The sequence below is a fragment of the Crinia signifera genome, chromosome 4, assembly GCF_055691185.1.
Source record: "Crinia signifera chromosome 4, ASM5569118v1, whole genome shotgun sequence".
NCBI classification, from domain to species: Eukaryota; Metazoa; Chordata; class Amphibia; order Anura; family Myobatrachidae; genus Crinia; species Crinia signifera.
Window position 1 is genome coordinate 208253673 of NC_139220.1, and position 13942 is coordinate 208267614.

The 13942-nt window shown below is 49.2% G+C and overlaps 1 protein-coding gene across 1 annotated transcript in view; it reads left to right on the plus strand.

The window, feature by feature from the left end:
• PTPN9 (protein tyrosine phosphatase non-receptor type 9) overlaps window positions 1-13641 on the plus strand; it is a 31625-nt gene extending 17984 nt beyond the window's left edge. The window contains exons 10-13 of the mRNA XM_083183629.1: window positions 8734-8812; window positions 8892-9042; window positions 10141-10348; window positions 10800-13641. Coding sequence (XP_083039755.1) covers window positions 8734-8812; window positions 8892-9042; window positions 10141-10348; window positions 10800-10966 — 605 coding nt within the window. The 3' untranslated portion in view covers window positions 10967-13641. The remainder of the gene's footprint in view (window positions 1-8733; window positions 8813-8891; window positions 9043-10140; window positions 10349-10799) is intronic.
• The last annotated feature ends 301 nt before the right edge of the window (window positions 13642-13942 follow it).

Below are 13942 nucleotides of genomic sequence, written 5' to 3' on the forward strand. Positions count from 1 at the left end.
GTGTGGGGATGGGAGCAGAGTGGATGTGATGTGTGGGGATGGGAGTAGAGTGGATGTGATGTGTGGGGATGGGAGTAGAGTGGATGTGATGTGTGGGGCTGGGAGCAGAGTGGGTGTGATGTGTGGGGATGGGAGCAGAGTGGGTGTGATGTGTGGGGATGGGAGCAGAGCGGATGTGATGTGTAGAGATGGGAGCAGAGTGGATGTGATGTGTGGGGATGGGAGCAGAGTGGATGTGATGTGTAGGGATGGGAACAGTCTGGGTGTGATGTGTGGGGATGGGAGCAGAGTGGATGTGATGTGTGGGGATGGGAACAGTCTGGGTGTGATGTGTGGGGATGGGAACAGTCTGGGTGTGATGTGTAGGGATGGGAGCAGAGGGTGTGTGATGTGTGGGATGGGAGCAGAGTGGGTGTGATGTGTGGGGATGGGAGCAGTGTGGATGTGGTGTGTGGGGATGGGAGCAGAGTGGATGTGATGTGTGGGGCTGGGAGCAGAGTGGGTGTGATGTGTGGGGATGGGAGCAGAGTGGGTGTGATGTGTGGGGATGGGAGCAGAGTGGGTGTGATGTGTGGGGATGGGAGCAGAGCGGATGTGATGTGTAGAGATGGGAGCAGAGTGGATGTGATGTGTGGGGATGGGAGCAGAGTGGATGTGATGTGTAGGGATGGGAACAGTCTGGGTGTGATGTGTGGGGATGGGAGCAGAGTGGATGTGATGTGTGGGGATGGGAGCAGTCTGGGTGTGATGTGTAGGGATGGGAGCAGAGGGTGTGTGATGTGTGGGATGGGAGCAGAGTGGGTGTGATGTGTGTAGATAGGAGCAGAGTGGATGTGATGTGTGGGGATGGGAGCAGAGTGGATGTGATATGTAGGGATGGGAGCAGAGTGGGGATGGGAGCAGAGTGGATGTGATATGTAGGGATGGGAGCAGAGTGGATGTGATGTGTGGGGATGGGAACAGTCTGGGTGTGATGTGTGGGGATGGGAGCAGAGTGGATGTGATGTGTGGGGATGGGAACAGTCTGGGTGTGATGTGTAGGGATGGGAGCAGAGGGTGTGTGATGTGTGGGATGGGAGCAGAGTGGGTGTGATGTGTGGGGATGGGAGCAGAGTGGATGTGGTGTGTGGGGATGGGAGCAGAGTGGGTGTGCTGTGTGGGGATGGGAGCAGAGTGGATGTGATGTGTGGGGATGGGAGCAGAGTGGATGTGATGTGTGGGGATGGGAGCAGAGTGGATGTGATGTGTGGGGATGGGAGCAGAGTGGATGTGATGTGTGGGGATGGGAGCAGAGTGGATGTGATGTGTGGGGATGGGAGCAGAGTGGATGTGATGTGTGGGGCTGGGAGCAGAGTGGGTGTGATGTGTGGGGATGTGAGCAGAGTGGGTGTGATGTGTGGGGATGTGAGCAGAGCGTATGTGATGTGTAGAGATGGGAGCAGAGTGGATGTGATGTGTGGGGATGGGAGCAGAGTGGATGTGATGTGTAGGGATGGGAACAGTCTGGGTGTGATGTGTGGGGATGGGAGCAGAGTGGATGTGATGTGTGGGGATGGGAACAGTCTGGGTGTGATGTGTAAGGATGGGAGCAGAGGGTGGGTGATGTGTGGGATGGGAGCAGAGTGGGTGTGATGTGTGGGGATGGGAGCAGAGTGGATGTGGTGTGTGGGGATGGGAGCAGAGTGGATGTGCTGTGTGGGGATGGGAGCAGAGTGGATGTGATGTGTGGGGATGGGAGCAGAGTGGATGTGATGTGTGGGGATGGGAGCAGAGTGGATGTGATGTGTGGGGATGGGAGCAGAGTGGATGTGATGTGTGGGGATGGGAGCAGAGTGGATGTGATGTGTGGGGATGGGAGTAGAGTGGATGTGATGTGTGGGGATGGGAGTAGAGTGGATGTGATGTGTGGGGCTGGGAGCAGAGTGGGTGTGATGTGTGGGGATGGGAGCAGAGTGGGTGTGATGTGTGGGGATGGGAGCAGAGCGGATGTGATGTGTAGAGATGGGAGCAGAGCGGATGTGATGTGTGGGGATGGGAGCAGAGTGGATGTGATGTGTAGGGATGGGAACAGTCTGGGTGTGATGTGTGGGGATGGGAGCAGAGTGGGTGTGATGTGTGGGGATGGGAACAGTCTGGGTGTGATGTGTGGGGATGGGAACAGTCTGGGTGTGATGTGTAGGGATTGGAGCAGAGGGTGTGTGATGTGTGGGATGGGAGCAGAGTGGGTGTGATGTGTGGGGATGGGAGCAGAGTGGATGTGATGTGTGTGGATAGGAGTAGGGTAGATGTGATGTGTGGGGATGGGAGCAGAGTGGATGTGATGTTTATGGATGGGAGCAGTGTGGATATGATGTGTGGGGATGGGAGCAGAGTGGGTGTGATGTGCATGGATGGGAGCAGAGCGGATGTGATGTGTATGGATGGGAGCAGAGTGGGGGGTGGTGTGTATGGATGGGTGCAGAGTGGTTGTGATGTGTGGGATGAGAGCAGAGTAAATGTGATGTGTGGGGATGTGAGCAGAGTGAATGTGATGTGTGGGATGAGAGCAGAGTAAATGTGATGTGTGGGGATGTATACTTGCCTACCTGACCCTCTACATGCGGGAGAAAATGCTCTGTTCCTGGACTTCCCTGGTAATGTATGATTGCCATCACCTGTGGGAATCTAGGTAAAGGTGTTTCACCACACGTGATGGCAATCATACATTACCAGGGAAGCACAGGAACAGAGCATTTTCTCCCGCATGGAGAGGGTCAGGTAGGCAAGTATGGTGTGATGTGTGGGGATGTGAGCAGACTGGGTGTGATGTGTGGAGATGGGAGCAGAGGGTGTGTGATGTGTGGGATGGGAGCAGAGTGGGTGTGATGTGTGGGGATGGGAGCAGAGTGGGTGTGACGTGTGGGGATGGGAGCAGAGTGGGTGTGATGTGTGGGGATGGGAGCAGAGTGGGTGTGATGTGTGTAGATAGGAGCAGAGTGGATGTGATGTGTGGGGATGGGAGCAGAGTGGATGTGATATGTAGGGATGGGAGCAGAGTGGATGTGATGTGTGGGGATGGGAACAGTCTGGGTGTGATGTGTGGGGATGGGAGCAGAGTGGATGTGATGTGTGGGGATGGGAACAGTCTGGGTGTGATGTGTAGGGATGGGAGCAGAGGGTGTGTGATGTGTGGGATGGGAGCAGAGTGGGTGTGATGTGTGGGGATGGGAGCAGAGTGGATGTGGTGTGTGGGGATGGGAGCAGAGTGGATGTGATGTGTGGGGATGGGAGCAGAGTGGATGTGATATGTAGGGATGGGAGCAGAGTGGATGTGATATGTAGGGATGGGAGCAGAGTGGATGTGATGTGGGGGGATGGGAACAGTCTGGGTGTGATGTGTGGGGATGGGAGCAGAGTGGATGTGATGTGTGGGGATGGGAACAGTCTGGGTGTGATGTGTAGGGATGGGAGCAGAGGGTGTGTGATGTGTGGGATGGGAGCAGAGTGGGTGTGATGTGTGGGGATGGGAGCAGAGTGGATGTGGTGTGTGGGGATGGGAGCAGAGTGGATGTGCTGTGTGGGGATGGGAGCAGAGTGGATGTGATGTGTGGGGATGGGAGCAGAGTGGATGTGATGTGTGGGGATGGGAGCAGAGTGGATGTGATGTGTGGGGATGGGAGCAGAGTGGATGTGATGTGTGGGGATGGGAGCAGAGTGGATGTGATGTGTGGGGATGGGTGTAGAGTGGATGTGATGTGTGGGGCTGGGAGCAGAGTGGGTGTGATGTGTGGGGATGTGAGCAGAGTGGGTGTGATGTGTGGGGATGGAAGCAGAGCGTATGTGATGTGTAGAGATGGGAGCAGAGAGGATGTGATGTGTGGGGATGGGAGCAGAGTGGATGTGATGTGTAGGGATGGGAACAGTCTGGATGTGATGTGTGGGGATGGGAGCAGAGTGGATGTGATGTGTGGGGATGGGAACAGTCTGGGTGTGATGTGTAGGGATGGGAGCAGAGGGTGTGTGATGTGTGGGATGGGAGCAGAGTGGGTGTGATGTGTGGGGATGGGAGCAGAGTGGATGTGGTGTGTGGGGATGGGAGCAGAGTGGATGTGATGTGTGGGGATGGGAGCAGAGTGGATGTGATGTGTGGGGATGGGAGCAGAGTGGATGTGATGTGTGGGGATGGGAGCAGAGTGGATGTGATGTGTGGGGATGGGAGCAGAGTGGATGTGATGTGTGGGGATGGGAGTAGAGTGGATGTGATGTGTGGGGATGGGAGTAGAGTGGATGTGATGTGTGGGGCTGGGAGCAGAGTGGGTGTGATGTGTGGGGATGGGAGCAGAGTGGGTGTGATGTGTGGGGATGGGAGCAGAGCGGATGTGATGTGTAGAGATGGGAGCAGAGTGGATGTGATGTGTGGGGATGGGAGCAGAGTGGATGTGATGTGTAGGGATGGGAACAGTCTGGGTGTGATGTGTGGGGATGGGAGCAGAGTGGATGTGATGTGTGGGGATGGGAACAGTCTGGGTGTGATGTGTGGGGATGGGAACAGTCTGGGTGTGATGTGTAGGGATGGGAGCAGAGGGTGTGTGATGTGTGGGATGGGAGCAGAGTGGGTGTGATGTGTGGGGATGGGAGCAGTGTGGATGTGGTGTGTGGGGATGGGAGCAGAGTGGATGTGATGTGTGGGGCTGGGAGCAGAGTGGGTGTGATGTGTGGGGATGGGAGCAGAGTGGGTGTGATGTGTGGGGATGGGAGCAGAGTGGGTGTGATGTGTGGGGATGGGAGCAGAGCGGATGTGATGTGTAGAGATGGGAGCAGAGTGGATGTGATGTGTGGGGATGGGAGCAGAGTGGATGTGATGTGTAGGGATGGGAACAGTCTGGGTGTGATGTGTGGGGATGGGAGCAGAGTGGATGTGATGTGTGGGGATGGGAGCAGTCTGGGTGTGATGTGTAGGGATGGGAGCAGAGGGTGTGTGATGTGTGGGATGGGAGCAGAGTGGGTGTGATGTGTGTAGATAGGAGCAGAGTGGATGTGATGTGTGGGGATGGGAGCAGAGTGGATGTGATATGTAGGGATGGGAGCAGAGTGGGGATGGGAACAGTCTGGGTGTGATGTGTGGGGATGGGAGCAGAGTGGATGTGATGTGTGGGGATGGGAACAGTCTGGGTGTGATGTGTGGGGATGGGAGCAGAGTGGATGTGATGTGTGGGGATGGGAACAGTCTGGGTGTGATGTGTAGGGATGGGAGCAGAGGGTGTGTGATGTGTGGGATGGGAGCAGAGTGGGTGTGATGTGTGGGATGGGAGCAGAGTGGGTGTGATGTGTGGGGATGGGAGCAGAGTGGGTGTGCTGTGTGGGGATGGGAGCAGAGTGGATGTGATGTGTGTGGATGGGAGCAGAGTGGATGTGATGTGTGGGGATGGGAGCAGAGTGGATGTGATGTGTGGGGATGGGAGCAGAGTGGATGTGATGTGTGGGGATGGGAGCAGAGTGGATGTGATGTGTGGGGATGGGAGCAGAGTGGATGTGATGTGTGGGGATGGGAGTAGAGTGGATGTGATGTGTGGGGCTGGGAGCAGAGTGGGTGTGATGTGTGGGGATGTGAGCAGAGTGGGTGTGATGTGTGGGGATGTGAGCAGAGCGTATGTGATGTGTAGAGATGGGAGCAGAGTGGATGTGATGTGTGGGGATGGGAGCAGAGTGGATGTGATGTGTAGGGATGGGAACAGTCTGGGTGTGATGTGTGGGGATGGGAGCAGAGTGGATGTGATGTGTGGGGATGGGAACAGTCTGGGTGTGATGTGTAAGGATGGGAGCAGAGGGTGGGTGATGTGTGGGATGGGAGCAGAGTGGGTGTGATGTGTGGGGATGGGAGCAGAGTGGATGTGGTGTGTGGGGATGGGAGCAGAGTGGATGTGCTGTGTGGGGATGGGAGCAGAGTGGATGTGATGTGTGGGGATGGGAGCAGAGTGGATGTGATGTGTGGGGATGGGAGCAGAGTGGATGTGATGTGTGGGGATGGGAGCAGAGTGGATGTGATGTGTGGGGATGGGAGCAGAGTGGATGTGATGTGTGGGGATGGGAGTAGAGTGGATGTGATGTGTGGGGATGGGAGTAGAGTGGATGTGATGTGTGGGGCTGGGAGCAGAGTGGGTGTGATGTGTGGGGATGGGAGCAGAGTGGGTGTGATGTGTGGGGATGGGAGCAGAGCGGATGTGATGTGTAGAGATGGGAGCAGAGCGGATGTGATGTGTGGGGATGGGAGCAGAGTGGATGTGATGTGTAGGGATGGGAACAGTCTGGGTGTGATGTGTGGGGATGGGAGCAGAGTGGGTGTGATGTGTGGGGATGGGAACAGTCTGGGTGTGATGTGTGGGGATGGGAACAGTCTGGGTGTGATGTGTAGGGATTGGAGCAGAGGGTGTGTGATGTGTGGGATGGGAGCAGAGTGGGTGTGATGTGTGGGGATGGGAGCAGAGTGGATGTGGTGTGTGGGGATGGGAGCAGAGTGGATGTGCTGTGTGGGGATGGGAGCAGAGTGGATGTGATGTGTGGGGATGGGAGCAGAGTGGATGTGATGTGTGGGGATGGGAGCAGAGTGGATGTGATGTGTGGGGATGGGAGCAGAGTGGATGTGATGTGTGGGGATGGGAGCAGAGTGGATGTGATGTGTGGGGATGGGAGCGGAGTGGATGTGCTGTGTGGGGATGGGAGCAGAGTGGATGTGATGTGTGGGGATGGGAGCAGAGTGGATGTGATGTGTGGGGATGGGAGCAGAGTGGATGTGATGTGTGGGGATGGGAGCAGAGTGGATGTGATGTGTGGGGATGGGAGCAGAGTGGATGTGATGTGTGGGGCTGGGATCAGAGTGGGTGTGATGTGTGGGAATGGGAGCAGAGTGGGTGTGATGTGTGGGGATGGGAGCAGAGTGGATGTGATGTGTAGAGATGGGAGCAGAGTGGATGTGATGTGTGGGGTTGGGAGCAGTGTGGGTGTGATGTGTGGGGATGGGAGCAGAGTGGGTGTGATGTGTGGGGATGGGAGCAGAGTGGGTGTGATTTGTGGGGATGGGAGCAGGGTAATTGCTGTGTGTAGATAGGAGCAGAGTGGATGTGATGTGTGGGGATGGGAGCAGAGTGGATGTGATGTGTAGGGATGGGAGCAGAGTGGATGTGATGTGTGGGGATGGGAGCAGACTGGGTGTGATGTGTGGGGATGGGAGCAGAGTGGATGTGATGTGTGGGGATGGGAGCAGAGTGGATATGATGTGTGGGGTTGGGAGCAGTCTGGGTGTGATGTGTGGGGATGGGAGCAGTGTGGGTGTGATGTGTGGGGGTGGGAGCAGAGTAGATGTGATGTGTGGGGTGGGAGCAGAGTGGATGTGATGTGTAGAGATGGGAGCAGCGTGGATGTGATGTGTAGGGATGGGAGCAGAGTGGATGTGATGTGTAGGGATGGGAGCAGAGTGGATGTGATGTGTAGAGATGGGAGCAGAGTGAATGTGATGTGTGGGGTTGGGAGCAGTGTGGGTGTGATGTGTGGGGGTGGGAGCAGAGTGGATGTGATGTGTGGGGTGGGAGCAGAATGGATGTGATGTGTGGGTGGGAGCAGGGTGGATGTGATGTGTGGGGTTGGGAGCAGAGTGGATGTGATGTATAGAGATGGGAGCAGAGTGAATGTGATGTGTGGGTTGGGAGCAGTCTGGGTGTGATGTGTGGGGATGGGAGCAGAGTGGGTGTGATGTGTGGGGATGGGAGCAGGGTGACTGCTGTGTGTATATAGCATACCCTCCAACATTTTTAGGGCAGAAATCGGTACACCTACTGAAAGGGGGCGTGGTCATGGATAAAGGGGGCGTGGTTACGCCCCCTTTCCGAATGTATACTTTTTTCAAAAGTATGTATTTAAAAAAAATGCAGGAGAGGGGGGGGGGAGTTTAGCCATGATGGAGGGTATGCTACAATACACTACACACTACCTGCATCACACTACAATACACTACACGCTGCCTGCATCACACTACAATACACTACACGCTGCCTGCATCACACTACAATACACTACACGCTGCCTGCATCACACTACAATACACTACACGCTGCCTGCATCACACTACAATACAGTACACATGCCCTCCTCGGTGATCGGCAGGACGGGGCGATGTGGTGGGTGTCAGCTCCAAGGAGAATCCGTTGTCCAGCTCGGCCAGGTCCTCGACAGCGCCCAGGCCCCCGGGGAAGGGATCTTCTGCTGCTGAGGGGGAACCTTGTCCAGGCGGCTGCTGCTCCCGGGGGGAAGAGGACGGAGGACGGAACTTGTAAAAGTCCTGCCAGTCCTCGTCAAACTGGGCGAGTGGTGCCGCCACCTCCATGCCGGGGTCCACGGGGAGCGGGGTACTTAGAATGGGGCGCTATGACAGCTGGTCTGTTGCCCCAGGACGCGCGCTCCCAACACAGTCCTGTGTTGCAGAAAACCGGTACATTCGGTACAAACTGATTTTGCCGGTACAGACTGTTAAAAAACGGTACTGTACCGGCAAAATCGGTACAGTTGGAGGGTATGATATAGGAGCAGTGTGAGTGTGATGATTGGAGCAGCATAGGTGTCATGTGTGATCATTGTAATGGTAGCAGTATAGATATGTTATGTGATTCAGCTTGTGCTGGGAGTTCTGTGAGATTGGAGGCATAGAGGAAAGATGATCTATATTGTAATAGTGTATAATTCCAAACTGTCTTTTCTTGTCAGGGCCCATGGAAAATACATTTCAGGATTTCTGGCAGATGGTTTGGGAACAGAACGTGTTGGTCATTGTAATGACCACCCGGTGAGTTATATGGAATATCATCTGTAAGAGCTTTGCATATCCTTAGGTACCTTCATTTTAATATCCCTTTACTGTGCAGGGTTGACGAGGGTAGCCATCGTAAATGTGGTCAGTATTGGCCTCTGTCCCCTGGGACTACAGCTTTGTATGGCACTATAACTGTCACTAACATCGCCACTGAGAGCAATCAGCACTTCAGAAAAAGCACTTTGGAACTCGGCATGCGCCAGGTATGGTAGCATGATCTGCATCTGCCTCACATTGTAAAACAACATTGTAAGATTCTTAAAAGCAGTCCTAAATATATGTAGTAATTGCTTAGCAAAGACCACATGGAAAACATTACAGATGTCAATTTAAGTACAGTAAAAATAACGACCACCATTGACCGAGGGTCAAAATGCCGACACTGCCAAAATGCTGACATTTGAAATGTTGACAAGTCAAAAAGTTGACATGAATTTTTCATGAGTTTTTTTCTTTAAAATCAACTTCACGATCAAAGTGGGCATAGAGTCAGATTATAATAGTGTGCTGAAAAAAGCAAGGCACCATGCCCGAAGCATGGCGAGCGCAACAGTGCACTTATACAGTGTCTGTCGGCATAGATAACAGATTTTTTTTTTTTATGTAATGTCGGCTTTTTGCCCTCATTTTTACTATGTTGGCATAATGAATGTCGGTATTTTGACCGTTGGTCAACGGTGGTCGGAATTTTTACCGTCTGTATTTTGACTGTAGGTAAGTCCTACTGAACCCTGTTGTCCATATGGTCTATGACAGACATGTCCAAACTATGGCCCTCCAGCTGTTGTAAAACTACAATTCCCATCATGCCTTGCCTCAGTTTTGCTATAAGGGAATGCCAAAACTATGGCAAGGCATGCTGGGATGTGTAGTTTCACAATAGCTGGAGGGCCATAGTTTGAACATGCCTGGTCTATGTACTGATTGAATATGAAGTGACATTCCTATTGCATGATATCTCAGCCTGTTCTTGTGTCTACAGTATTTAGAATACTTTGTATTGCTTTTGTAATATGGCCATTTTTCCAGGGTATGGTTTTAGGGATATTTTTTTTTTTTATATTAAAATGTACATTTTATGGTAGCACAAAAGTATTCTCTGATGAGTTCATGTCAATGCATTTCAATATACATGTATTTATATTTTTTTAAACCGTATCCTGTCCATTTAGTCAACCTTTTTGTGTTTTTAGTTTTTTTTTAGAAAAGAACAAAACAAAACCAAAGGAAAATACTTTGCTATTTATAATCTATTTAAATTAACAAACTGTTCACATCTCTAATTATACTCCATCCCTCAGGGTCGGGAAACACGGCAAATCAATCACTTGCAGTTCCTGAGCTGGCCAGATTTTGGGGTCCCCAGTTCTGCAGCTGCTCTTATCCATTTTAGGGATGCCGTAAAGAAAGAGCAGAAAAGACTGGTGCATGAACTAGGAAATAAGTGGAAAGGTCCTGCAGGTGGTCCTCCCATTGTGGTGCATTGCAGTGCCGGCATCGGAAGGACAGGTAGGCCAACTGTGGCTGACACCACAGTATGTTGATGATGGGAGGGTTCCTGTAAAGCAGGGGTGGGGAACCTTTTTTGTGCCAAGGGCTGTTTGTATGGGGAAAAAAATCCTTTGGGGGCCATATGTAAAAATTTCTCTTACAAATTGTCCTGCTGCAGCCATCCCACGCTGCGGTGGCTGCCGCTGAATAGGACTGACGGTCTCCGTCTGCTGTTGATTAAGAGGAATCTCACGAGAACTACTGACCTCTTGCGAGATTTCATCTGTACTTGACTCTCGGCAAAGCCACCGGGCGGGCCACTCAGACCGTCTATAGAGGCCGCATACGGCCCCCAAGCCTGAGGTTCCCCACCCCTGCTGTAAAGTAATACATGCAGGATAGTCCATGCTGACTAAAAAACATAAATTGTACAAAAAAAACAAACAATTGACTGTTGTTTTTCCCACAGGTACTTTCTGTACTCTGGATATCTGTTTATCCCAGATAGAAGATGTGGGCACCTTGAGTGTCCAGCAGACAGTCAGACGAATGCGCAAACAAAGAGCCCTGAGTATTCAGACTCCAGAGCAGTACTACTTCTGTCACATGGCCATCCTCGAGCACTTTGCTAGCTGACACTAGTACCTTAGCATGCTCTCCTGTGCCACTCCTGCATGAAGGAACCAATGTGAGGACTAACATAAAGGATGGGAGGAGTCCTCATTATTCTTGGTTGCTGCAAAAGCATTAAGACATCCAAGTTGATTGCTCTTAGACAGAAGCAATAATATACAGTCTGACTAACTAGGAATTACACAGCAGCATTATACTCTAAGCACTTTCACATAACCACTATACAAGTATCCCACTACATAATACAACCACAACACACACACAGCTTATACTCAATTAGTATAGGGAGATTATAAAACTGTTTCAATATATGCATGTATACTGTACATTACACACATAAGCTTGGACAGTATACAGTGATCTCAAATTACTATCAGTATATATTAATTAATCACACCTGCATTACATAGAATCCATAAATGTTCAACTTCATAAACAGTGTACTAAACAGTGGAAGGTAATAGTGTTATTTACTCATTGTCTTCATTGCACAGACCTTTTCTATCATGGATGAGTTAGAACACTATACCCTTTGGTTCACATGTTATGACTTGACGATAGGGGATACGTAAAATATAATATATACAATATAAAACACTGCATCATTCTCTGCACTGAGGCCCTTATTCTGGTTCACTCGCAAAAAAACAAATTCCTTCTCAAATGGACAAAACCATGTGCACTGCAGGTGGGGTAGATGTTACTTGTGCAGAGAGAGTTAGATTTGGGTGGGGTTTTACTTCAAACTTAGATCTATATTTCAGTGTAAAAATAAAGCAGTCAGTATTTTCCCTGCACAGAAACAAAATAAGTCACCCAAATCTAATTATCTCTGCACATGTTACATCTGCCCCACCTGCAGTGCACATGGTTTTGTCCATTTGAGAAGGAATTTGCCTTTGCGAGTGAACCAGAATAAGGGCCTGAGTAATGGATGTGCTGTAGCCATTTCTGTCACGTAAATCTAGTACAATGATATATGGGGAACCAGTGTGTGCCGCCAGCCATTACACTCTACCCCCAAACCAGTTATTACATACAGTATTATATAGAAAGTCGGAACAGTCTTCTTACGTAGAGCATAATCACATACAATATGATTTGTATTGGTTTCAGCTACATCATACACATTATAAAAGCTATAGATTTATAAAGTTATTTAGTTCTATATTAGTATATTTCATTGGCCATTAAAATGGTCAAACTGAAGCGATGTGATCATTTGGAAAATGCAATTATAAAGTAAGAACGTTTCTATAAGGACTGTTCGCAGACTACAGTCCTCGTTATTTCTATTACTTGTATTTAATGTACAGGCATTTAAACTTGTCTATGATTACCTACATGTGAAAAAAATATATATATAAAAAAAAAAAAAATATATATATATATATATATATATATATATATATATATATATATATATATATATATATAATTTTAAGACATCTGTTTTGTAACTGGAATGGGGCAATTGTCCCTTATTTGGAATGTAAACCGGACAGCACATTTCCACAATCATTAAAACCCCAAAGATCTTAAAGTTGAACAAGATAAAATATAACAGCTAATTGTACAAAACGTGTCTGTGACAGCTATATTTTAAATATTATTACGATAAGTAAATGTAATTGTTCACAATCCAAATTATGTGAATGATGTAAAAAATTTAAATAAAAAAAATATATATATTAATGTTTGCGAGGACCAATTCCAAGGGCTGAATTTCTTATGTAAGCTATGGTGGCTTAGCCCGTCTCTTTCTGTTCTATGTTCCTTGGTATGACTGGTATAACTTTCACCTGGCAAGTCTACATGTTGCAATCATTGTGAAAGCATACAGTTGCCTCTTTTTATTACTATACACAACCATGCTAAAAGCTGGTCCTCAGATAGTCAAGAGAGGGGATACGGTCATTAGGTCTACAACAACTAGGTCGGCATGGGTCTAGGTAGACCTGACAGGTCGACACAAGCATTAGGTCAACATTGACTAGCTCGACAGTCAAAATGTTGACATGGGGTTTTTCACAGTTTTTTTGAGCCAACATGTGCCGACAGGCAGTATTTCATGCCCTACCATCCACTAGGGCGTGGTGGGAGAATAAAATAGTGTGCCAAGCGTAGCGAGGCACCGTGCCCGAAGCATAGCGAGCGAAGCGAGGGGATGCGGTGCACTTCAAATTCTGTCCATGTCGTCTGTGTCGACATTCGGCTAAAAAAAACAGCGAAAAACGCCATGTCGACCTTTTGACTGTCGACCTAATGCTTGTGTCGACCTAATGTCATGTCAACCTAGTGGTGTCGACCCAATGCTTGTCGACCTAGTTGTGGTCAACCCCGAGAGAGCAGGACCAAGCATGACACTCATCCAACAGCTATCCCAGAGAGCACAGCAGCAAGAATGCCATGTTCATTGGCATAATGTCTCTCCCGCTGGTTATCAACATTTTATATAATTGTATTTTTAAAAAGCTTCACGTGTAAAGTATTTTTATGCTTTGTATAGATTACAAAATGTGTGAAACTTTATTTTTTTAATTGGATGACTGTCTTGTTACGTAGATCTCTTTGTAGTGTCAAAAAGTGGAGGACTCTGTAATTGTATAAAAAATATATTTGAATGTCTATGCAATTGTTCACCACATTCTATTAAAACGTATTCCTGGTGACCATTATTTCTTTCGCTATTTTGTGTTTCTTACAAAAATATCGCCATACTAATCAAATGTTCTTGACCTGAGAAAGAAATGATCAATTTTTGTAATATGGAGTCCTGATTTGATCTAACACACACATATATATATTTGAACTTAATGGATTATTTAACAGTATATTAACCAAAAAAAGGCTATATTTTATAGTAATTGGTGAACATTTTATCCCCAAGTTCCCTTTGGAAAGAATAATTATTAAAAGATAGATATTGAATCATCTTATATTGATCCCAGTTTCTTCTAATCTGACCAATTATGTTTC